Source organism: Amblyomma mixtum, chromosome 8 (genome assembly GCF_055824585.1).
Source record: "Amblyomma mixtum isolate Tamu chromosome 8, ASM5582458v1, whole genome shotgun sequence".
Lineage (NCBI taxonomy): Eukaryota > Metazoa > Arthropoda > Arachnida > Ixodida > Ixodidae > Amblyomma > Amblyomma mixtum.
The window spans coordinates 60623147-60647201 of NC_143019.1; the positions used below are offsets into that span (position 1 = coordinate 60623147).

The 24055-nt window shown below is 50.4% G+C and overlaps 3 protein-coding genes, 1 long non-coding RNA gene and 1 pseudogene across 4 annotated transcripts; 4 read left to right on the plus strand and 1 right to left on the minus strand.

Moving 5' to 3' along the window:
* Positions 1-1286: 1286 nt before the first annotated feature.
* On the plus strand, positions 1287-5072 carry LOC149332697 (kunitz-type serine protease inhibitor dendrotoxin DaE1 pseudogene; annotated as a pseudogene).
* A 2556-nt stretch (positions 5073-7628) lies between these two features.
* On the plus strand, positions 7629-8337 carry LOC149332698 (uncharacterized). The gene has a single exon (XM_089558286.1). The coding sequence runs from the start codon at positions 7629-7631 to the stop codon at positions 8238-8240; it is 612 nt and encodes a 203-aa protein (XP_089414412.1). The 3' UTR covers positions 8241-8337.
* Positions 8338-11218: 2881 nt separating this feature from the next.
* On the plus strand, positions 11219-12028 carry LOC149332699 (uncharacterized). The gene has a single exon (XM_089555844.1). It carries the CDS (start codon positions 11222-11224, stop codon positions 11825-11827), a length of 606 nt encoding a protein of 201 aa, XP_089411970.1. The 5' UTR covers positions 11219-11221; the 3' UTR covers positions 11828-12028.
* Positions 12029-14107: 2079 nt separating this feature from the next.
* On the plus strand, positions 14108-14741 carry LOC149332700 (uncharacterized). The gene has a single exon (XM_089555845.1). The coding sequence runs from the start codon at positions 14130-14132 to the stop codon at positions 14733-14735; it is 606 nt and encodes a 201-aa protein (XP_089411971.1). The 5' UTR covers positions 14108-14129; the 3' UTR covers positions 14736-14741.
* Positions 14742-19923: 5182 nt separating this feature from the next.
* Positions 19924-22430, minus strand: LOC149332701 (uncharacterized). Its single transcript, XR_016285249.1, has 3 exons — positions 22276-22430; positions 21210-21317; positions 19924-20068 (listed from the first exon to the last, which is right to left on the minus strand). It is a non-coding gene; the product is annotated as an uncharacterized LOC149332701 (long non-coding RNA).
* Between the last annotated feature and the right edge of the window lie 1625 nt (positions 22431-24055).

Below are 24055 nucleotides of genomic sequence, written 5' to 3' on the forward strand. Positions count from 1 at the left end.
TGCAACAAAAAGAATCCCGCCTTGAAAACATCCACCAAGCAAACATCATCATCATCATCATTTATTGAACCTTTAAAGATCCCGTCTGGGACATTACATAAGGGGAGGGGGGGGGGGGGGAGTCAGTGGTGTGAAACGGTCATACAAAGGCATGTAAACATAAAAAAGCATAACAAAAATAACAAGAATAACAAGTTTGACGTGAAATTAGCGTCAGGTAATTCAAATAGTACAGAATATGTAACGCAAAGCAGTAGTATATAAAATTCAACATTAAAATGTACGGAAATTAAATAAGTGGGAAAACACTTGTGGGGGGGGGGGGGGGGGGGGTGTCGCAATGGCACAAGCAGTTCAAATTGCAGGCAGAGCATCGCGAGGGAAGTAGCTATAGTTGGTTCAAGTGGTCTGTTATTAGCTCTAAATCTGGTGGGATTACTTTCGATGACAACGGTTTCAGGAAGGTTGTTCCATTGTTCTATGGCGATGGGAAGGAAAGATTTGTTGAAAGCGTTGGATGAACCATGCAACCGCTGAATGCTGAGGGAGTTGAATAATCGGCGAGATGAGCGTAAGGGAGCAGATAACAAAGTTAGGCGTAGTGCTGAGATGCAACGCTGCTGAGATACAGTTCATGGCGCCTCATGCATGGCTAAACGACCTAACTCCTACTGCGACTCTCCATATCCCATGAACCGGTACTACATATATAATCACTCAGTTGGCTCTGAAAGGAGCTCATTGTGGCTATGGCACAAAAGTGACAGAGAGGCTTTTCTTCACAGCCATTCATGCGTTAAGGGAAATTTTGCAACTGCAACTCATGAAACCACAAAAGAAAAAGGCCATCACTCAGTCATTCCCCCCCCACCCTTTTTTTTCTTCACTTCACTCAAGATGCAGAGTGTAAAACATGTCTGACTGAGGCAGTAAAGATTTTGTTCTCATCATCGTTCATATTAACGTGGCAAAAATGCATGGGACCTAATAGGCTCTGTGCATTTCACCCTTGTGTACATTGTCCGGACAGCGAGTTTCCTTTTACAAGTATTAATGAGGCGTAAATACATTGAAAAAATTTGGTCTATTAAAGATTGCCCGTAATTCGAGTCGCCTGTATTAAAGTGGGTCAACGAGGCACGACTGTATTCGCTAACGCCCCTTGAGCCCAGCTATCGTTTACGCGCCGGTCTTTATCGCTGTGGCTTTTGAAGAACATGCATGCGACCCCGAAAGCCGCGGATAATCGAATGCTACACAGAACGGATATTGAATGCGGGGAAGACATGACCAACCATTGTAACAAAGCAATTTTTAACAAATATACAGGTTGCATAGTGAAACTCGCACGAGTGTAAAAGCTTTCAAAAACTGATTCTATTCGTGTCTAACAATTAAACTGCACCTGTGTAAAGGCACAGTTTTTGAAAACCGGGACTCGACCCTTGGGAGTTTCAAGTTAAACGCAGGTGTGCATGCTTTGAAATCTACTTGAACAAGCAGCATTCACTGGAATTTCATCTGAACATACGATCAGGTAGTGTACACCTGCACCGTTGCCATCATGAAGAACGGCACACACGTAATCCTGACTGTCTTGTTTTTGGTTATGTACATAGGTGAGCAGAGATATATGTTATTTTCCTTAGTCTCTTTTTTAACTATATTGTGCCACACGCTCCAAACAGAAAGGAGTAAAACGGGAGTAAACTATCTAGGCCGCCGCGGTGGCTCAGTGGTTACGGCGCTCGGCTGCTGGCCCGAAAGACGCGGGTTCGATCCCGGCCGCGGCGGCTGAATTTCTTTGGAGGCGAAATTCTAGAGGCCCGTGTGCTGTGCGATGTCAGTGCACGTTAAAGAACCCCAGGTGGTCGAAATTTCCGGAGCCCTCCACTACGGCGTCCCTCATAGCCTGAGTCGCTTTGGGACGTTAAACCCCATAAACTAACTAACCAAACCAAACTCTCTAGCGCTCTTACTTTTATGAAAGGGAGTGCGCTAGAGGACAGATTACTCCCTTTTTTACTCCCATATAGGTGTACTGGTGTTTAGAGTGCAGTTTCATAAAAAAACGCCCGCTGCGGTGGCTCAGTGGTTAGAGCGTTCGGCTACTAGATCACCTGGGTTCGAACCCGACCGCGGCGACCGTGTTTCGATGGAGACAGAACGCAAAAGGAACCCGTTGGCTGCGCGATGTCAGTGCACGTTAAAAGATCCCCAATGGCTCGAAATTATTCCGGAGCCCTCCACTACGGCACCTCTTTCTCGCTTTCCTCTTTCACTCCCACCTTCCTTCATTCGCTCATGGTTCGGTTGAGGTGTCCACCGAGGTGTGAAGCAGTTACGTACCGCGCCTTTCATTTCCTGATAACCAATTCGTCTTCCAGAGAGTAGAAAAGAAACGGCAAGGAAGGTCTGTATTCGTCCGCAGTTTGGGAAGGGATGAAAAACGTGTGCGGCTTGTTAATTATTCAAGCGGAAATATTCGGTCCCTCGGCAATAAGGCTTGCAAAGCGAAAGGATCTGAACCATTCCCGCGAGTAAGAGTTAAACTGTTCAACATTTAAACGCTTCCAACTTACCGCGCCTATTCAAATTGTCCAACTTGAACGATGGCTCAAAATGGCCCAATCTGGACAAGTACCCCACCCGTGGTATGTTGTAAAAGAACTGTACTTCAGTTCCAGGTATGGTGTTTTTGTCAGCCATATGAGGAAGTATTTTTAAACTTCCAGCAAAACCTGTCAACTGCGGTGCTATCACGGCAAACATATATGGCATCTATGGTGGCGTCCTCGTCTCGCGCCACGGATTCTTCCACCGTGTCTCGTGTCAACGCTGCTCAGCAACGGCATTGTTCTCGCGACTCTGCAGCATCGACATTTGACTTTGTGACAGATTTGTGAGAAAACACGGCGTCCATTCACCCGATTTTAGCAACTTTCGTTTTCGCCGCTGCCGAGGTGGTAACACTCTTATAAAAACATCCTTTATGTTAGGCGTTTGACAGGTCCTGGGCCAAGGTCACGAGGGCGAGTTGCAGTTTCAGGTCCTGGAGAGGTGGGCCAGAAGGGACACGGGGGGGGGGGGGGGGAGAAGGCTGAGTGGCACTGTGTAAGGCGGTGTTCTATACCTGCATATGTGTGTGGGCAGTTTGAGAACTGAGGTGTGGAAGTGTACGGGTACAAATAAAGTTTGGCTGCTGTATGTAAGAGAATTGCAATTGCAATGTATTCGGCGAAGAATGCTAGCTTCACGGATCGATAAGGATGGGTGTCGCGGTGGTAAATCAGCTAAGTCCAATTTTTGCTGCGTGTAGTATTTGTGGACACTGAGTTTGCAAGCCCTCACTGTGTGCACCGTCATTGGGCTCGTCCATGGGATCCTCGGCGCCCGGTGTATAGTATCGCAGGCAAGCTGGTGAGCCAGCTCATTGCCAGGAATGCCCATGTGACCAGGGATCCACCCAAGGGTCACCGGTCGTGGGCTCATCTAAGGTCGATCGGGTAGGGAAGAGGAGCGCTCTTTCGTGAAAGGCACGCAGAACTGCCTATTGTCTGTATAGACAACGTATACGGGGGCGGGGAGTATAGATGGCGATGACGGCGATTCTTTTGTGCAGTACGTTTCCTTTGTGCTGTCATCATCATCATCAGTCTAATTACGTCCACAGCAGGACAAAGGCATCTCTCACTGGCCTTCCAGCTAACCCTGTCCTGCGCCAGTTACGTGCAGCCTTATTCCGTATGAAGCGTATATGAAAGATCATCAGCCCACTCCGCACGTGTCGACGCGCATGCGCAGGCGGCTCGGCCGCGGTGCCCCGCTACTGCTCGTTCCGCAGCCACCCGGGCTACTGCGAGTACGGCATCAAGCGCTTCTACTGGGACCGGCGCTCGGGGAAGTGCCGCCAGTTCCACTACAATGGCCGCTTCGGCAATGCCAACCGCTTCGACACGCTCGCCGAGTGCCGCAGCGCCTGCGACGTCCGTGAGTGGCTCTCAACAGAGACAGACGCGAGAGTTCCGTGCTAAAGGCCCTATGCAGGCGAAGCATCAGTAGGCGAAAGGAAGTATAGAACTATTGCGTAATGGGCCTCTTCAAATGGAATTATGCGACGCCAGATTGTACGCATATCTACAGCCCCCAAAAATCTCATATGAAAAAAATTTTTGGTTATAAGAATCCTCATGGAACACGTACAGGAGCAACAAAGTAGAACAGGGTAGGTTCGGGACAGTTGGTAAGCCATGTTGGAGAAGAAGCTGTACTGATACTTGGGACAAGACTTAGGGCAGAGAAATGCCCCAAAGTCTTACCCAAGTCACGGTGCCGTTTCTTCTCCAACATGTCTTACCAAATGGCCCAAACCTTCACCATGCTTAACTTTGTTACGCCTACATTGGGCTCTTTTAGGTGTTACTACCCGTACAGCAGCAAGTGTGCATGGCTTCTAGCCTCATCGCTTACCGCTTGTAGCTGTCCACTTCTCTGCCCTCCTAAGTCCAGTCCCCAAGTCGCGGTACGGTTTCCTCTCCAGGAAGTAATGAGCAAACGTCCCGCGCCCTTCAAATCGCCGAGGGTTCGACCGTGTTCCATGCGCATTTTTCTCAGTTCCATGCATGACTGAAAGAGCAGTTTGCATGTAGAGCTCAGTCACCTTGCTTGGTAAGAGTGAAATAATATTATGTAATATACGTGATAAGAAAGAACCAATCTTTACAGTGTACACACAGCTACAATCTTCCTTCTTTAAATTACGCTGGGCACAGGGGATATCGATAGCTATATTAGCAGTTGCTTCACTGAACTGTCACCGAGAAGAAGCGAAAAAAAAAAAACCCAACAACACAAAATATTTATTTCGTTTGAAGGTTAACTCATGAACCAGACGCCAAGTTGATCGGAGCGAACTGTGGTTTAAACCACTAAAGTCGTATTATCAGAATGACATTGTGGCACTTATTTGCACTCGTATAGAGGGAATATGTGAATGAGAACACTGATGCTAAGGGACGCACTAACCACGCTCTCCGCTCTCTGCAGGGAGGAGCTACGACAAATATGTCTAGGAGAAAGGGCACTTCGAACTTCGTAAGAAATACTAATAAAGAAGGTTGACGTTCATGTCCATGCAATTTCATTTGTGGGGAAATCCGACGCGCTTGCCCCATATCTTGCATGCTTTCTCCTGAAGCAGGCACAGAGAATTAGCAGTCATTTGGGGATCTGTTAATGACCAAACACAATACAGGAATGCGTCTAACGGTTGGTGGCTGCAACTGGAGCCACCTCTGTTCTGAGTCTGCTCCTCGTTCTAGTTCGATCGGCTGCCTTCGCTCCGGATTATTAGGCCGCCGCCGCGCGGAATCACTATGGCGCGTCATGTCTGCTGCTCCCATAGAAATCTACTTCCTGTATTGTGTATAGGGCACAACAAGGAGGATGCCACACACCCGGGTCAAACTTGTATTGGCATAAGGGAAACGCGGCGGGCCGGGCTCTGACTACCTAAATTTCGCGAGTAGACCAACGAAACTTGAGTCATAGTATAAAGGATTTAATTGTGGAGTTTAACTTCCAGAATCGACACGTGGGCTGCCTGGAAAAGATGCCTAGAACTAGAAGGAGGTGATGTGAAGAAGATGCCTTCGGCGCCTTGAGGCAGTACTACTGAAAAAAAGAAGAAAAAAAACTCGCCGGACGGTTACTAAAGTTAACGCGAGTTTCAGTGATATCTGTTGGTATATTTTCACTCCTCGATAAATTAAGCTATAAAGATTTCAAGAGCGACATGCATATGTGTATAGGTGTAGACCGCTGTTTTTATTTTCACACTCAGCCTTTCCTTTCCTCAAAAAACCAATTTTTGATGCTCAAAACCAATTTCCAATTTGGGAAGCGGCTAGAGATATGTTCGAGGTGTTGGACCAAAACCTGGTTCGCAAATACAAAGTCTATGCGTGTGTATCGGGAGGTCGTCACATCAGTGGGAGGAGTTACGAGGTAGAGAAACTACTGCGTCACTTGTGACGTCACTGGGCTCGAATCGAAAAGCGAGATGCGTTGCCAAGATACGCTCAACCATCAAGACCTCCGGTGCAGCGTTTAAAAGCCTCTTCCCATTGCTATATAACAGCATCAAGTTGCTATGCTTTGTGCTGGGATTATACCTCCGTTGCAAAAAGTAAGCATGCATTAGGTATATTAAGTAATTGAAATCTACTCCGGGACTTGGACAGCGTACCTGATAGAGGAGGGCTTACTCCTTTTTACTCCAATATAGTCAGATTTGTGTTTAGAATGCACACCACCACTACGTACCACTGCATGCTACTACTATTGCAACAACGCCGACGCTAAATCCAAAGAACGAGTATTTAACAGCTGTCGCTGTAACAAGATGGCCGTATGCGCTATATACTCATCAGCGTGATCGCTTCTTTAGCCAGAAATATACATTGCCGTCCACTCGACATCGGCGCGATGCGCACCGCCCCTTTTCCACGCAAGCGCAGAAACTGAAAAGTGATCGTGATCATAACATTCACCATCTCTCTAGACTCTGTAAATTAAAGCACGGCCTCCCCATCGTCGCCGCAACCAGCCGGAGGTCACGAGAACAACGACGTAGTGCCCTGCGCTCCGCCTGTCCAGCACACCTGTCCGCAAGATATCGAAACTGGTGTGGCAGTGCAAAAAGCGTCGGCGGGTACACTTTCGTGGAGACGTGTCGGAATTTCGCCAAGAGAAGAATGCCCAGCACTGCGGCACGGCTTGCTCGGGCAGTGCTCCTGCTGCTGCTTCGGTGTCGAAACCGGAGCGTGGCCGGAGGAGGAGCCAGATATTTTTCACCTGGACTCTCAAGGAAGAAGGGGGATTTAATGTTTTCTTTTTTTGTCCTGCGTAGTTTTCACTTCGCAGAAAGGTTTACAAAACCGCGGCGGCTGAAGCATTCTCGGAAAAAGATTGTAATCAGTGTTGACGGTAAGTTTTAACCGACCGCTATGGACCACGCGGAGTTCTCGGACAGTGCATGTGCGGACGCGAACACGATTCAACCTCTCACACTACTATTCAACTGACAGCAGATAAAAGGGGGATGCTCAGGGGTTAAGTTGGCTCATTGCTATTGCCAAAAGAGAAGCGCGGGACGCAAAGCGATCTAAAAAAGAGAACAACCAAACGGCAACTCTCGTGTCCTTTTTATTTTTTACCGAGAGAAAAAGAAAAGAAGATGCTTCGACCTAGAAGAAAAAGAAGGCATGAGGCAATAAGCACAACCAAAGAAAAAAGATGGCTGTCAGATCTATGTGCAAAGCAATAGCATTTTTGCTTCATTAGTACTTAGTACTACAGGCGGTCCACTCCGTTTTGTCGTGATGCACTCCTCCTTCCAAACGTGGCGTCTGAAACCTCATCCTGACAATCATCATCATCATCATGACTCTAGATGCTATCAAGCACATCAGCGCATCCGGCCGGACGTCACGAGCTCGTCGACGTGTCGCCGTGGCCACCGCCAGTCCAGCAGCCTTTCCGCAACATGCTCAAGCCAGTGAGGCAGTGGAAAAGGCAGCAGTGAACTCCTGTCTTGCTTCCGGCGTGGATTTTCACCAAGAGACGGGATGCCCAGTACGGTGACACGCCTCCCTCTGGCAACGCTGCTGCTGCTGCTGCTGCTTCTGGCACCTTCCGCCTGTCTTTGTCTCCAAGCGAACCTTCGAAGTCAGCGCGAGGTCCATAAGCGCGCGAAGCCACCCGGAGGTGACGACGACGGACGGCCCATCGCAGACCTCCAGAGCTTGGACAGCGCCAGCAGCAAAGCCAAGACCAATGCCAGCAGTAACAGTCACAAGCAGCGACCGCACTTGGTGGACGTCGGCAAGCTCCTGCAGGTCGTACTCTCGTCGCACTCCAACAACGGAAGTGACCGCGCCGCTGGGTCTTCGTCGAAGCGGCAGCAGCAGTCGGTCGGAAGCGGACCCATCGGCGCGTCCATGGCAGAGCTGGTGGCCGTGCAGACGCTGCAGGGTGACGTGTCCTGGATCGAGGCAAAGTTTGTGAACGACTCGCACGGCACGCAGCCGCGACGGCACCGCCACAGGACGCGACCGTACAGCCTCGAGGAGCGTATCATACTGATCGTGCCCTTGGTCTTCTTCGCGCTGCCCTTCATTGTCTGGCTTACCTGCATGGTCACGTGCATTGCCCGTTCGTCGGCTAAAAGTCCATACTGAGAAGTATATGGGCTGGTTAAATTTGAGCTGACAAGCCCGCCGTCGCATATACGAGTGTTTGGCAGTGGAAGTATGGAAAAAGTCCGTACTCGCAAAGCTTGTGAGGCAAGTTGTGCGGCTGACTCTATTTGTGCAAAGTTTGGGTTCCGGAATAGCTCTGCGTTACGTACTATGGTTTGCAACGGTTTGATTCCATCAAGAACGTTGAATTTGTTACAGACCGTATAACATTCAGTGAAAAATATGATAGAACGAGCGCCAAAGGTAACTCCGGATAACTTTTTGGCTCTTCAGCTGGAGTCCATGAGTATGCACATGCACAGAATTAGGCGCGCCTTAGGAATGAGCAACTTTGTTACTGTAGTGTACGAGTTAGAAGAGGAAGCGTTCAACTATAACCTGGATCAAGCTCGCCAGGCCTACGAAAAACGCTGTGGATTGTGCCCTGACTGCCGAAATTGTGCAAGTAAATCAAACAAATTCATGCCATTGGAAAGCTTTCGACGATACCTTTCGTACGGCTAACGTCGGTTTTCCGTACTGTTCATAGTTCGCGTATAATTTAAGCTAACAATTTCTTGAAGTGCCTTCCACCACCCTTGAGCAGAAGGGTACTTTAAATGTAGACTTGAATTAAAATAATTTTTTATCGCTGAATGCAACACAAGTGTGATGCGCTGGAATTAAATGAACAGACAAGCTGCACATAACGGCTGTAATCCCGGACCCACCGTGTCCCAAAATACGGCGTACCTTCTTATTTCCGAGTTGCGCTTGCAAAGCAACCTCCTTTCCACCATTCATGTCGAAGCAATTAACTGTGGCATTTCGGTGCTGCAAAATAAGCCGCACTGTCCAAGCGATTAAATTAAATGGAAGAACGGTCACCTAAGAGTCCCGACGAAGGCGTGCTTGTATGGGATTGCTCGAGAACAAATAGAAATCTGAGAAAATCAAAACAGTCATTGCTTCGCTCCTGGTGCCAGAGGCGGGGGCCTTATTCTGTAAGAATCCATTATCCATTTTTCATTTATGATTGCTGTGGTCCTGTGGCATTGGTCACTGCTGTTTGGTAACGTATAGTCGCGGCTTTCACGAGTCCGCGGGAAGAGACCGGACCATTGGCTGGTTGGCTACCGGGCTTATAGCTTATACTATAGTGGCTGCATATACAACAGCCGATGGTTAGATGGACAGTGCGTGCGGAGAGTGGCGAAGGCGATCGTCGACGTGGGCGCCTGCTGCCTTGTTACTTCCATGGTTGGCCTCTTGCTCCTTTCGTGTGATGCAGCCGTTAATAGAATGGAAAATGGGTTTTTACAGAATACGGCTCCAGAAATATAGAAAGGTTGCAAAAACTTGGAAGCCAGCTACCCTGTAAAGTAATATCTCCTTCACCACGCTGAGGCTGACTACAGCGCTAGAGACTGCTTCTGCAAGCCTTATAGAGCTCCTGGACTGTTAGGAGCCGGCTCGCCTGAGGAGCAAGAGCCACACTTATTTTTCTAGTATATATTCTTTTTCTCCTGCTTATCCTGCATACACATGGCGAGCAGCAGCTTTGGCACAGCTGTGCTTCATCTTTCATAGTTACTGGTATATGTACGGCAGGTGTGTTGCAGCTGCCAAGCAGTGGCTCGCAGTGATGCGCTAAATTCTTTTATCACGACGCATGGCGGGACCATGCAGGAAAGATGCGCGACATTTTTCTGATTCCAGTGGTCTCCCGTGTTGCAAATAACGTTTCTGCCGCCAAAACAGGTTTCTGGCCGCCAAAGTGAAGGTTTCGTTGTGCAGGGCAGCTGACTTCCTAGATCTCTGTAACCTGACCACACCAGTTTAAAGGTTTGTCCAATGTCTCACTTTAAACCCATAGTTCGTCACGCTAACCATCCAGTTGCCGCGAGGTACAGTCGGGGACAAAAGTCTCTGGACCCCGTGTTCCGTAAACGAAGCAGGTAGCTCTATTAGCCTCCACCTGGAGACTACACTTGTGGAAGTGAAAGAACGGGATTTTGACTTTCATCTCCACAAGTGTTGTCATCAGTGAGCAGCTAACAAGAGAGCTATCGGCTTCGCTTACGGAGCACGCGGTCCAGAGACTTTTGCCCCCGACTGTGCTTCGTTTGTCAAAAGCAGCCAGAGGCGAATTTATGGGAAGATGTGGTGGCTCCTCCGCTTTCACCGTGGAAGGTAGAGTTTCGCTTGGCTAGTACCTGCCACTTGCCACCTGTAAGGTGGTGTGTTACGCCGACGAGTAGTGGCATGGCAGGTGGCGTGTCACGCTATTCGCCACCCTCCGCGGGGTCTTCCCGTGGGAGCCACCATCCAGGTAGCGTTTCACTCTGCTACTTGGACAACGGGTTACACCGACGCCGACGACCATGCCGACAACACCTACGACTACGAAGACTATATACTACACGGAAGCTAGGAACGGGCGCCTATAAGAGCTGCGCTCTAAAAAAGAAAATCTGTGTAACCAGAAGAAGAAAAAGCATGAATTATGTGTCTTACTTGCTAAGTCTAGGCAATAATTGCAGCCTTTCCCCTGCCCCCCTTCCACCCCCCCCCCCCCCAAGAAAAAAATATGGCCGTCTGCACTGCGCGCTAGTCATTATAGAGCCTTTCCTTTTTAGTTTAGCCACTAATGCGGTACATTCCGTTTGGTCAGGGTGCACAACTACTTCTCCAAGCGGGGAAACTGAAATGTGATCGCGATCATCATCATCACTCTAGACACAAAGGGAAATGGCGGCAACAGCATCATCATCAGCCCTCAAACATGGAGGAAGGAAGACACGGCCTCTTCCTCGTGAACTCATAAGACCGGAGGTCACGAGCACTTCGACGCAGACTGCCGCCTGTCCAGCAGCGCCCCGACATAAGACGCCAGTGCTGTATATATAGTGGAAAAAGAAGCGGCGAGCATCTTCTTGCGAGGACGCTGGGGATTTTCGCCAAGAGGCAGGGTGCCCAGCATGGCGACACGACTCCCTCAAACAACGCTCCTGCTGCTGCTTCTCGCACCCTCCATCTGTGTGTGCCTGCATGCGAACCCTCGAAGCCGGCGCGAGGTACACAAGCGCGCAAGGCCTCCCGGCGGCGAGGACGATGGGCGGCCCATCACGGTCCTTGATAGCATCGACAGCGCCGGCAACAGCGGCGGCAGCAAAGCCAAGGCCAATGCCAGCAGTAATAGCCATAAGCAGCGGCCGTACTTGGTAGACGTCGGCAAGCTTCTGCAGGTCGTCCTCCCTTCGCACTCCAACAACGGCAGTGACCGCGCTGGTGGGTCTTCGTCGAATCAACAGCAGCAGCCGGTCAGAAGCGGGCTCATCGGCGCGTCCATAGCAGAGCTGGTGGCCGTGCAGACGCTGCAGGGTGACGTGTCGTGGATCGAGGTAAAGATTGTGAACGACTCGCACGGGAGGGGGCCGCGACGGCATCGCCACAGGACGCGGCCTTACACCCTAGAGGAACGCCTCGCGTTGATCGTGCCCGTGGTCTTCGTTCTGCCGTTCCTCGTCTGGCTCACCTGCATGATCACGTGCATCGCACGTGCGTCGACCAAAAGTCCCTACTGAGACGCTTACGCTGGCCGCACACTCTATAGCCGATGTAGCAACGTCGTGGTTGAAGCCGGGACTGTAAAGACTCGAGTTAGCATGACAGTTTGGTCATGACTTCTACGACTGGGCTCTGCATGGCATCTGCAGAGTAGTTCGCGCCTTAGTTTAATTCCGTCAATAATGTTTAATTAGTTTTACCAATTAACGCTCAGTAAAAATACGAATGAACAAGTGGTAGAAGAACTGCATGGAGGACATTTTTTGTTCGCTTGCTGGTGGCCACGAATACGCGCAAGCGCATAGTGTGCCACTGTTACGGCGGCGGAGAATTCTATGCAAAGCACCTTTCCGAACCAAGGCAAAATGGGGTGGAGTTTGACGCCCAGCATTATCCGGTGTATGTTCAGCGTTGTGAATGAGACAGAGCCGAGAATTCAGGTAACAACAAAGATATTGTCAGGAAAACAGGCAAACCAACCGCGGTACTACTGGAGTACATGCTGCTACTGCTGGAGTACATGCAGATTACACACAAGCGGTTACAATTAAATAAGACACATTAATATATAATAGAATGAAGCGAAAAGTTTAATTTCAAGGGAGATTGAAAACAAGCACGTGGTGATCGGAGGCTCAGCGACAGTCCATTCACCAGGATACGGAGTGGTTCTCGAAGGTGGTGGTCCTTTCGGCAGCGGGTTGTTGAGGGAGACGCGGTGTCGTGGTGGTGGTGAAAAATATTTATCGTCTGTTAAATTTTTTACATAAAGGTGATTAGGGTAGGGCCCTATTGGCCCTTTCCCCTCACACTGCTAGGTGGAGCTCCTATTCCGGGACCCCATTGGCAAGCAACGCCGCCCGCGTCCGTTGAACCAAGGCCTTTTGGTTCTTTAGGTCTTGACAGCCGAGCAGGGCCGCCTCTCAGTCCTCTCTGGTGGGGTTGGGGGAGATATATAGGTTTGATTGACACGCCCAAACCATGTGGAAGGTGTCAGCCACATCCCCACAGAACTGGCACCCGCCATCAAAGGATGTGTTGAAACGTTTAAGCACCGCCGGGCATAGTACAGTGTTAGAATTTTGATGAGGAGGCGCTCGTCAGCGCGATCCGCTCCCAAGGGCCCGGGTAGCGCCGGTGCTCCTCCTTGCAGTAATCGGTGATGTGTTTGAATGTAAGGGCCAGGTTGTCTGATTGGGAGTAGGCTTGCAAGGACAGGGAGATAGCCCGGGGAGAGAGTGCGCGGGCGGCCTGATTGGCCTGTTCGTTTCATTGGAGTCCTTGGTGTCCGGGGGCCCAAATCAGGCTAAGTGGAGTTGGATCTTCGTATCGGCAGCTATACTGCAGTATATATGCGCCAGGCAAGTGGGGGAGCCCATCCCAGCTCACAGTTCCAACAGGCCCATCGCGAGTCGGTGATATGTTTCGACTTGAGATTAGTGAGAGCCAGAGCAATGGCAATCTCCTCCGCGTGTGTTGCGCTGTAGGCTGTGAAAGTGAGCCCGTTAACTGTGTTTGTGTTGTGTACGACTGCGGCCGTGTATCACCTCCCCCGCCCCCCGTGGTGTGGGCCGGCAACGTTCACGTAATACACGTGTTGTTGGTTACCACAGTATCGCGCCAACGCGTCCGCGCGCGCCTGGCGACGACCGCTATGGTCTTCTCTGGACATGTTGGCGGCTTGGAGTCCTGGGTATGCTCTCCGGCGGTTCTACACCTGAAGAGCGCATTGCCGCAGGCAGCGGTCGGTCCTCTTTTTTGTACGCTTTGCGGCGGACGCCGGATCTTTTGTTATCCAATCACCACACCTCTTTAACGTCGCACACGCTCACACACCATTTTGTCACTGCTTGGCATTCATCTTAACCATTTAGCCACCGCAGCAATACCTGCAACCAGAAGAAGAGGAAGGCACGAATATGTATTCGATGCCTGGCAATGATCACCGACCCCAACCCTCCCAATAAATAAGATGTCCGTCCGCTCTATCCTTTAGTCTTCATAGCATCCCTGTTACTTTAGGTCCACTCCAGCTCTTCGTGGCACACACCTACTCGTCTTTTTCCTTAGCGGGGCAACTGAAACGTCATCGTGATCGTCACCGTCATCACTCTAGACGCTATCAAAGCACGGCCTGTCCCACATCAGCGCCTACGGCCGCCGGGGGCCACAAGGATGTCGAGGCGGTGCCCTAGCCGCCGACTGGCTAGCAGCCTCTCCGCAACATCGTGAAGCCAGTGTGGTAGTGGAAAAGGCAGCGGAGAGCATCTTCTTGCGAGGACGCTGTAGGTTTCCATCAAGAGGCGGGGCGCGCCCAGCATGACGGCAGGGCTACCTCAGGTAACGCTCCTGTTGCTGCTTCTGGCACCCTCCATCTGTCTGTGCCTGCATGCGAACCCTCGAAGCCGACGCGAGATCCACAAGCGCGCTAGGCCGCCCGAAGGCGGCGACGGCGGACGGCCTATCACTGTCCTCCAGAGCGTCGACAGCGTTGCCAACAGCGGTGGCAGGAAAGCCAAGGTCAACGCTAGCAGGAGCAGCCACAAGCAGCGGCTACACTTGGTGGACGTCGGCAAGCTCCTGCAGGTGGTCCTATCCTCGCAGTCCAACAACGGCAGTGACCGCGCCCGTGGGTCGTCGTCAAAGCAGCAGCAGCCGGTCAGAAGCCGGCACATTGACGCCGCCATGGCGGAGCTGGTCGCTGTGCAGACGCTGCAGGGAGATGTGACCTGGATTGAGGTGAAGTTTGTGAACGACTCGCACGGGACTGGACCAAGACGGCATCGACACAGGACTCGGCCTTACACCCGAGAGGAACGTCTCGCGTTGATCGTGCCCGTGGTCTTCTTCGTGCTGCCGTTCCTGGTCTGGCTCACCTGCATGGTCACGTGCATCGCGCGTGCGTCTGCCAAAAGTCATTACTGAGACGCTCACGCTAGCTGCCTGTAAAGTCGAGCTGACGGGTGTGCCGTGATGAAAAGTCTGGGCTCCACAATGGCTCCGAACCTTGATCGCACCTATGTTTCATTCCGTCGAGAATGTCTGATTTGTTACGCCGATTAACATTTTGTAAAAAAAATGCGAAAGAACGAGTGTCAGAGCCACAACTGAAGGACTTCTTGGTCCGTCTCTTGGCGTCTACGAGCACGCGCAAGCGCACAATACGCCGTGCCGCGGGTAGCTTCTTCAGATATTTTCGCAAAGAGCGTAAAACGTGCTATTACAAAATGTGACGTAATTCATGCTAGCTTCCTTCTGATAGTTTATTTAATGGCCCGAAGGGTGTTTGCAAGGCATTTATATAGCCGATAAAGATACTAAAATTATAAGCATACTTTGATAAATTTGCGGTATCGTCTGTGGTATTTTGGAGGTAACGCAATTTTTATTCCTTTTAGACTTGCTCAGCAGATCTGTCAATAACAGCGTTTGGAGCAGAGCCAAACATTCGCGTTAATATAACGTTTACAGTTAGGCACGTAGTGATTGCAATAAATGATTTGTAGCTAGTTCTCAGTAATAGCCATGTGCGTTTCTCGATTTAAAGAAACAGGGTTCTTCCCGTGGCTTCGGAGCTAACAATTCAGGTTCTTCTGGTGCTTAAAACCGAAACAATGCAAGCGGCCAAGAAGCGTACGTCAGCGTACGTCACGAGCGTACGTCACGAGCGTACGTCAAACGCCGGCTCATGGATTATGTGCCTCTTTCAGTCGAACTGCACTCCGAACTGCGGCCAGGCGTCCGCTGCCAAGTGCCGGAAAGGCGATGTCAATTGAAACTTTCTATTTTCACCCCACGCCGTTTATTAATAATGACCCTCTTGAGTGCGTAGGGTAGAAACAATTTAGTTTTCTGATATGAACCCATTCAACACGTGTGCTTGCGGTGTCCAACGCTGGCTTGGCAGATGTCCAGAGGAATGCTTGGAGCCACTTCCGGAAGATGGGGTTTTCTTCCCTCCATGGGTGTTAATTGGGTTCGGAGGTAAGCTCGACGCACGCGCAAGAGTGCTGAGACGCGAAGGACAGGGCGGAAGTGGTCGTTGCGCGCACCATGGGTGAGCTAGCGTTTTCCATGTGCCCATGAAGCCAACCAGACCGCAGCTCTTTGACTGTACTAGTCGGGGAAACTCCGCTTCAAAACCCCGCTGCACTTCGCGGGTTGGTAGATGGACGCGCCGCAAATAAGCTGAACTGTCAGCACATCCTGCGACCCGCGCCTCCGACTTTTATTTCTCTACTAGGCTACTCTCTCCAGCACCGTTCTGCAGTTCTCCTGAAATCCGCAAGTGGTTGGTCGGTGGTTGTTCGTGCGGTGAGGACGTGTTCTTGAGCGGCTCTTGGTAATGCGTCTTGGAGACCGGAAGTTTTGCTGTTTTTAACGCGGCAGAGGGCATCGGGAGCGACCTATCCCAAGAGTCGATGTTTTTCCTTTTTTCTCTGTTTTTTTTTGTTAGGCCCAGACTTGGCTGCAGAATTTGAAGATGTATAGATTATGAGATCATGGCCAGGTTTGGTCAAACCGGCAGCTAGAAATTGCAGGCCTAGGCGAGTGTTTCTCTTCCCAAATCACGACTTTCTATCAAAGAAGCAGATTGGAATATCCCCTTCCCAGCGCCACGCTCACGAAAGAGCAAGCAACCACTCTCAGGCAGCTCCAAATGCACACATTCCCATGCCGCGTAATACAAGCCAAAATTCATCCAGATATATACTTTGCAGAATGCAAAAGCTGCAGAGAGTACGCTAACCTTAACGTGGGCCTGCAGTAAAAACCCTTTAACCACAGAGGAGCAGTGGGAGACCGCGCCGCGCAGCTCGGATCTGTGGCAACAAGTGTTGCTCACAGAGAGAGCTGACCAGGTTGCCGAGTTGCAAGAGATCAAGGCCACCAAGCGACAGTAGCCCGCCTGCGCCAGAAGAGAGCCTTCCTCTTCAAAGGCTCTATAATAAAGTTTATTATCTCTCTCTCTCTCCCACTATTGCGAGCAGCTAGTAGTACACAAGTATAATAGTTACCAGAATACAGTTACTCTTCGCGTAAGAGCTCAAGGTTTCCGGTGGGAAGATTTCTTTGACCACAGGTGCGTCAGCCCGTGGCATGGATCTCTGTCGGCGCGTGGCAGTAGGACTATTTGCGCAGAGACTGAACTATATATAGTGCTGAGCTGTAAACGGTACGGCAGGTTAGTGGAACCAAGAACACCGGTATAAGTTTTCGATATTTTCTAACAACCTTGTGTTAGGGAAGGACTACGTGGTCCTCTACAGCTGTCCGGCGTGTGGTGTCATCTGGTGCCCGGGTCGATCTGCGCATGCGCGCTGATGGCGCGCTCTAGCGATGGCAGTGCGTGCTATGCTAAAGGTCTTTATTAGCGCCGATGAGCGCTGGTCACTGGGCCCGAGACCATGCTGCATGGCGTGTTTGCAGGGACTGACGGAAGCGGGCGACTAAAATGGTGTCGTGCCCATTATTAACGATCAGCGGCGGTAAAAGTCCGAGCCACGCGCTCAAGCGTTTATGTTTCAGGGGTTTCGTACCTGATCTGTGGTATCGTATAATATCATCAAGCCTGTCCTCTCTGCGCCAAAAGTAAATCCTAGAACGCCCTCTTCGTCTGCAAAAGTATTAACCAGAGTCTCTAGGTCTTGAAAGAATGTCGTACGCAAAAAAAAAAAAGGACGAAGCATTTAACATATAAACATAAAAGAGCGCCTGGTTTCCTTTCCTGTTATTAAAGTCGGAAGTTGCGCCTCTTTCCTGTTCTGTGTTTCCTTCCTATTTCGTCCTTTTTTTTTTGGCGTACGACATTCTTTCAAGACGATGTACCAACTAACCCGTCAAAAAGTTCTCTGTAGGTCTCCCTGGCTATCAGCTAATAACACAATATCGTTCGCAGACATTAAACCCGGGACGTGCTGCACGACCATTCGCATAATTTGTGCCAGAGTTTATAGACCTTTTCAGGACCCCCGGCAAAACCGGTTTTCTGCACTGTGCGGAGAACGTGGGGGACCTTCATCCCAAACTCTTTCCTGTACGACGAGCACAGCCCGGCGCCCAATATGGCTGCGCCCACGGACCTCTTTTTGAAAAGGTCTATAACCTATAGACTGTTCTTGTAGCCTCCTTTCCATGTTTATCATGTAAATCATTAACAGCGAAGGTGATAACGGGAAGCTCTGCTTGAATCCTTTGTGCACCTCAACTGCTGTCGCGCCCCTTACCTCTCGGCATGCAATTTGTACTCTATCATCTCTCTAAAATTCGTTTAGTAATTGTATTATCTCATGACCGATAGATTCGCCCTTAAGTATGCACAATAGGAGAACACTGTTTACGCCGTCAACACAGGGACTCGTTTATCGGACGACGGTTGGTTCTTTTCATTTGATAACAGTTGCGACATATGGCAGCGTCGCGCACACGCGTATGGTCGCAACCACTTTGGGGTACTGTTTATTTTTCTTTTTTGCTTTCCGCCATCCCCCTGGGGTATTTTTTTTTTTTCGTTATCAGTTAGCTCGTTCCAACATCCCCATTCCCGTCTTTTCTTTGCGGAGGAACGCACCCTCTCCGCCATTTCTCTAGTCTGATTTTTGCTTGCATTTTGTTCCCTTCTGCTCCCCTTTTTTTATGTGTTTCCTTTATTTGGTTGTTGCTGTTTTGTTTTACTTCCAGGCGCACCCTTTCACGCGAAGATTCGCAGAATGAGTCTCTCCAGGCTAGGTAGCGCTTGTCCATTTTGTTCATTTTGACTTAACGAGAAGTACCCCAGAGGCATATCATGCGCACACGAAATTCGGCTCCTCCCGTCTACGTTTCTCCACGCCACACTGCTCCGAAAATCCTAGCGCCGTGCCTGCTTTCTGTTTCTTTTCTCATCGCCGCCTTCCCTCATATTTTGCGCATGCGGAATATTGTCCTTGCTAGTAAGCGCACTTGTCTCCTGCTCGTCTAAGTCCTTGCGCTCTTTCACTTTCTGTAAATATTAACCAGTTGACCCGCCTTGTCGTTGTGTACAGTATATATGGCGGTGGTGGTGGTTATTTTGGGCTATTCCGGGGATAGGATGCTGCGCACTAACAAGCGAGCAGCGTGTGCAACTAACACAGGTGGCGCGCTTACGTAGAGCGAGCTCGAAGGCTAGCGTCCCCCCCCCCCCCCCCCTTCCCGATACACATCCCATTCGCCGCCGGAAAGAAGAAAAAGAAAACAAATCAAAAACTACGGCGCGCAGAGACCGCAAAGACATGACGTAGGCTTTACGTTATTGTCACCTGACCAGAATCAGTGACGCCCGAATAACCATACCAGTAGAGACATGCGTAGAAACATAGCGAAGAGATGCAGCGCAGGAGTGAGATACCTACGAGCGCTCTTTCGCTTAGTCCTGTATCTCCAGCGTGTATCTCTTCGTTAGATCGCATCAACTAGCCCCACGCGACACTCGTAACGAGCACGCGAGATGGAGAAAACGATTAAGGTATACTAATAACGTCACAGTCTGCCACTGGCGATTTTGCAATTTTTTAAACTTTCGTCACGAGGACCGAAAAGAGCGTCCATCAAGCGCTGGAGTTTCAAGCAGCGCCCTAACTAATGAAGGCGTGCAAAGGCGACGGTCTTGACCCATTCCGGCGCACACATATCTATTTGCGGAAGGTTTTCCTGCGCGTGACGCATTTGTCCCAAGCGCTTCCGATCTCCGCGTCATACTGCGCAGTTACACATCTGGAAAGGGAAGAGAAACCACGTGACCTCCCCTTCCCGCTACCCCCCCCCCCCCCCTCCCATATTCCCCCTTCTTTGTGGGGTGGCGCAACAGCTCGCAATATCATACGGTATAGGTGTAGGAAGTAATTGTGCTAGGTAATATAATTCTTGAACCGTGTATTGAAATTTTTGTAAGCGGATCCCCAAGAGGGCGGAACAAGTCCTGTATACCGTTCACCAGCGAAGCCCCCGCATGAGCCGATCGCACACGAAAATACCTAACCTTCTACGCTCAGATATGTAATGATGTGCAATGTCAATAATTTGTGCTCAGCACGAATGGCGAAATACTATGGCAGCGTGCGAGCGCTGTATCACCTATAAAAAGAGGCGAAGCTTAATTCAAGGCACAGTTTATTGGGCATCTATAACGGGGTGCAAGGCCACGCCTTGGGCTAGCTGAATTCTTTATGCTTCATATTATTCGGCGCCTTCCGCACTTGCGGTGTACATCTTGCGCCCAAAAGTCCGCAGCCTGGGCACTGGAAAGCAAGGAAGACGCACATGCAGCAGACTCCACGCGGAAAAGAAAGCGTTTACCGCTACAGTAGCGATGTGCATATTGCGATGCGGCACTGTCTCTCCGGGATGCAGGCTCCGTGCGTATGTGCAAACGAAAGAAAGTGACGGCCAGTCGGAACGCAGATAATGCGCAAGAAGGGAGCTGCATATAGAAGACTGATAAAGCCGCTGTTAACGCCGCACTCAGGCACACACGAACAGATTGAGCAAAAACACATATAAACAGACGAGAGTGAAGGCAAATTGATAAGGGGTAGATCACAATAAGCTGCTTCTTACAAACACATTTTACCGTGCGGCACATGCAGGGAGCATTTAGTGTGTATGCAATGCATGAAAGAATTGCAACAGCAGTTGCGGGTATCGTTAGAAAGTATACATACATACTTCATCCTCATCATTTATTGTACCCTTAAAGATCCCGTCTGGGACATTACATAAGGGGGGGGGGGGGGGGGGAGGGGGGGGGAGACAGTGGTGTGAAGCGGTCATACAAAGGCATGTGAACGTAAAAAAGCATAACAAGAATAACAAGTTTGACGTGAAATTAACGTCAGGTAATCCAAAAAAATACAGAAAATATATGGCAAAGCAGTAGTATATAAAATTAAACATTGAAATGTGCAGAAATTATATAAGTGAGAAAACACTTGTGGGGGGTGACGCAATGGCACAAGCAGTTCAAATTGCAGGCATAGTAGCGCGAGGGAAGTAGCTATAGTTGGTTCAAGTGGTCTCTTAGTAGCTGCCCAAATCTGGTAGGATTAGATTCGATGACAACGGCTTCAGGAAGGTTAATTGTTCCACTCTGAGACGCTTGTCTTGGTGCTCAAGGGAAGCCGTGAAAAACACATCACGAGAGTTGGTGCGGTCGGATGTCTCCATACAGGTAGAAATTACAAATCGTCATCAAAAAGCAAACAACCGTATACCTCAGCTGAATATTGCGCAAATAGCAACTGCGGCGCAGAGCACCACCTCTCGGCGTATGCGGCAGGTGCGACGGGCATCAAAACAGCCACCGCCTGACGCATATGTTTTGTTGAAAGCGAACCCTCACTCGTCACGCCGGAATGAGCAAAGCGCGCGTGACGTGCTCACCTCCGTTCCTTCCCGGTAAAGCCCTTTACTTGGTGCACTTGTCGCAGGGGCATCCGCGCGTGCCGCACCGGCACTCGCTCGGAGCCGCGGTGCAGGTGCACGTGGGATCTGCGGGAAAGGGAATAATACATCGGCAGTCAGATGTGTGTACGCGTAGCCACGAATTTAAAATGAGTCCAAGATTGTAGGCGTGTAATGTTGCGTAGGTAAAGGTGAGCAACCTTGACGGAAAGCACCGGTGAATCCAGTATTTGGATATCTACTGCGTAGCTTTCGCGCCCGGAAGGGCAATGGAAAGTTGTTAGCGCAGTCGGACAGCTGTATACGGACATTACACGATAACTTGCCGTTGCTACCGGTGTCCCAATAGAGAGAGAGAGAGAGCTTCCACTGAGCATGCGCAGCTGACGTAAGTAAAACCGGCATACGTCTCCTCTAATAAGTCTCCGGTATGCTCAGTCTCTGACTTAGCCGCATTTTCCGTACAGACTTAGTCACTGAAGTTAGCGTATTTGACGCACGACAGTGAAAAAAACACTCTAATTACTACTCTGCCCCCGTCAGCAGCTAATGAGCGGCAAACATGAGCAATGATGCGACGACCTTGGACAGAGCACCGTATATTTACACGGGCGCAAGTCGGCCTGAGCACTGGCAAACGAACTGCGTGCGCTTTTGCGAAAGAAGTTAACCGCTGCAGCGGTAAAATGCGTAAAGTAATATTACTGTAAATATGTTATTCCCTGAGTCGAGCCAAGTTTGCAGCCCATAACGGTTACACTGCGCAAATATAGGGCCCCGACTTTTCTCATTTGTAGCAAAAGGCGCGTTCGACTGAGCTCTCAGATTGCCCTGCCTCAGAAACAAAAGGCGCCACACGTTGCAGAGATAGTCTGCGTTCTAGCAGGGAGACAATTAGAAGCGGCCCATAAACTGAACCGCGAAAGAACTCAGCTCGAAAATTCGTTCGAGCACGTAATAACCTGTCTTACTGGTATACAAGTGGCCTCGGGAGTATTATATTACTATAATTCCAGAACAGAGGCAGATATTTGTAAAAGCTCACCTCCACACTTGCAGGCGTGGTCCATGGTCCTTGGAGAAGGGGTTAGTCTTCTTTCCACTGTTTTCTTCGCGCGAAGCTGGCTTCCGCTCAATGTGCTTGTGAACAGCGCGCCGCGTTTTTTATAGCAGGTTTTCGGGCCGCCGTAGCGTCGTGTGCAATGCGTATCTGATTGGCTCTCGCCTCATCGGTGTCGTGCGCAAGCAGAGCATGCCGTGCGCAGATCTGGAGCCAATGAGAATGCTGCGCTCGGTCGAAGGGCGGAGCAGGCAGTGGATAGGTAAATTGCGTAGTTGGCGACACCAGTTTCCTCTACCATATGAGCTGGTTGCCGCAGATTGCCGCCACCAGCTGATATCCCATTCTTGGGGGCGCAGACAGGCTTTTGGTGCATAATGTCGCATCGATGTTTAGAAACAAACTTAGCAACGAAGAAAATGTGGCAGTTCGGCCGACCCCGATGCTGGTAATGTTGTTTGCAGGCTGAGGACGTTTGAGACGTGTAATGAATTGGTAAATTGGTTTTCGAAGAAAGGAAATGGCGCAGTATCTGCCTCACATATCTCGGCGGACACCTGAACCGCGCCGTAAGGGAAGGGAGGAAGGTAGGAGTGAAAGAATAAAGGGAGAAATAGGTGCCGTAGTGGAGGTCTCCGGAATAATTTCGACCACCTGGGGATCTTTAACGTGCACTGACATCGCGCAGCACGTGATAGTACATTTCACTCCTTTCGTTGATGTTATGGTCGTTGCAGCAAGAGGAAGGGGAAGCAAGAGGAAGGGGAAGGAGCATTTTAATTGCAGTAGTACTACTACCCGCACTTGAAGCAGCCCTGAAGCCCCTGGAAACAGAAATGAAATAAATGAATGGCACAATCGGCACAGCCGCGAACCACTAGTCATAGACTGCGCGCATCGCAGAGCGCGTATGCAGTATTTGTGTGCAGTGGGTGCCTGGTCTCTGCGACATCGGAGGCAACGAGGAGGCCGACAATCTTGCCACCGCCGTTCATCAGCTTCCTCCAACGACGTTCCACTCTCCCTGGAGGATGTTTGCGTGGCGACCACTGTCAGGAGAGCGCATCTCCGTCGTCGGCGCGCGCTAATTATCGCGCCTCCAACGCACGATGGTACTTTGAATGCGCGTCGGCTGCGTGTGGCGAGGGAAATACGGGTGCGCCACGGACTTACGCTCAGCGACGGGTGCAGTGATGGCGGTGCAGTGGAGTACCGATTTCGTGCAGTCGCGTCTCGAGATGCTCGCAGCATACAGGGGCAGGGCATCATTTCGGTCTTTCTTGGCGCTCACCGCACGGTAGCACGCGCGCTAATGACAAACGAATGGTGAGTCTCTGTACATTCAATAAAGGCGGGCTTGTCGTCCCGCTTGGTCTTCGTCAGGTAGTGCCCACGTGACGCGAACGCTCCGTGTATACTCCTTCGTACAATATGCGGCCAGGCGCCCTATCCCGGCCGCTTGTGCAATGCGCCGAGCGCGCGATGAATTAGTGATAGGGCAGTACGTGCGAGAGGCTTTACATATACAGTGTGTTTCCATTTTGAGAAAATATGGGCTTTGGTCGCTCACGCCCCTTTATACATCGGACAGTGCCTGGACTGGGGAGCGAGCGGCGCAAACTTGTTTAGCTTTTGTATCCTATAAATACTGCACATTAGCTCTCCCCTATCCTCTCTCGCTATCGTTTCCCACTGTGCTGTTCCTTGCTCTTCTCTCCTTGTCCCTTTCATTTCCGCCGGCCACACCCATGGTGCTTAAGGCTGC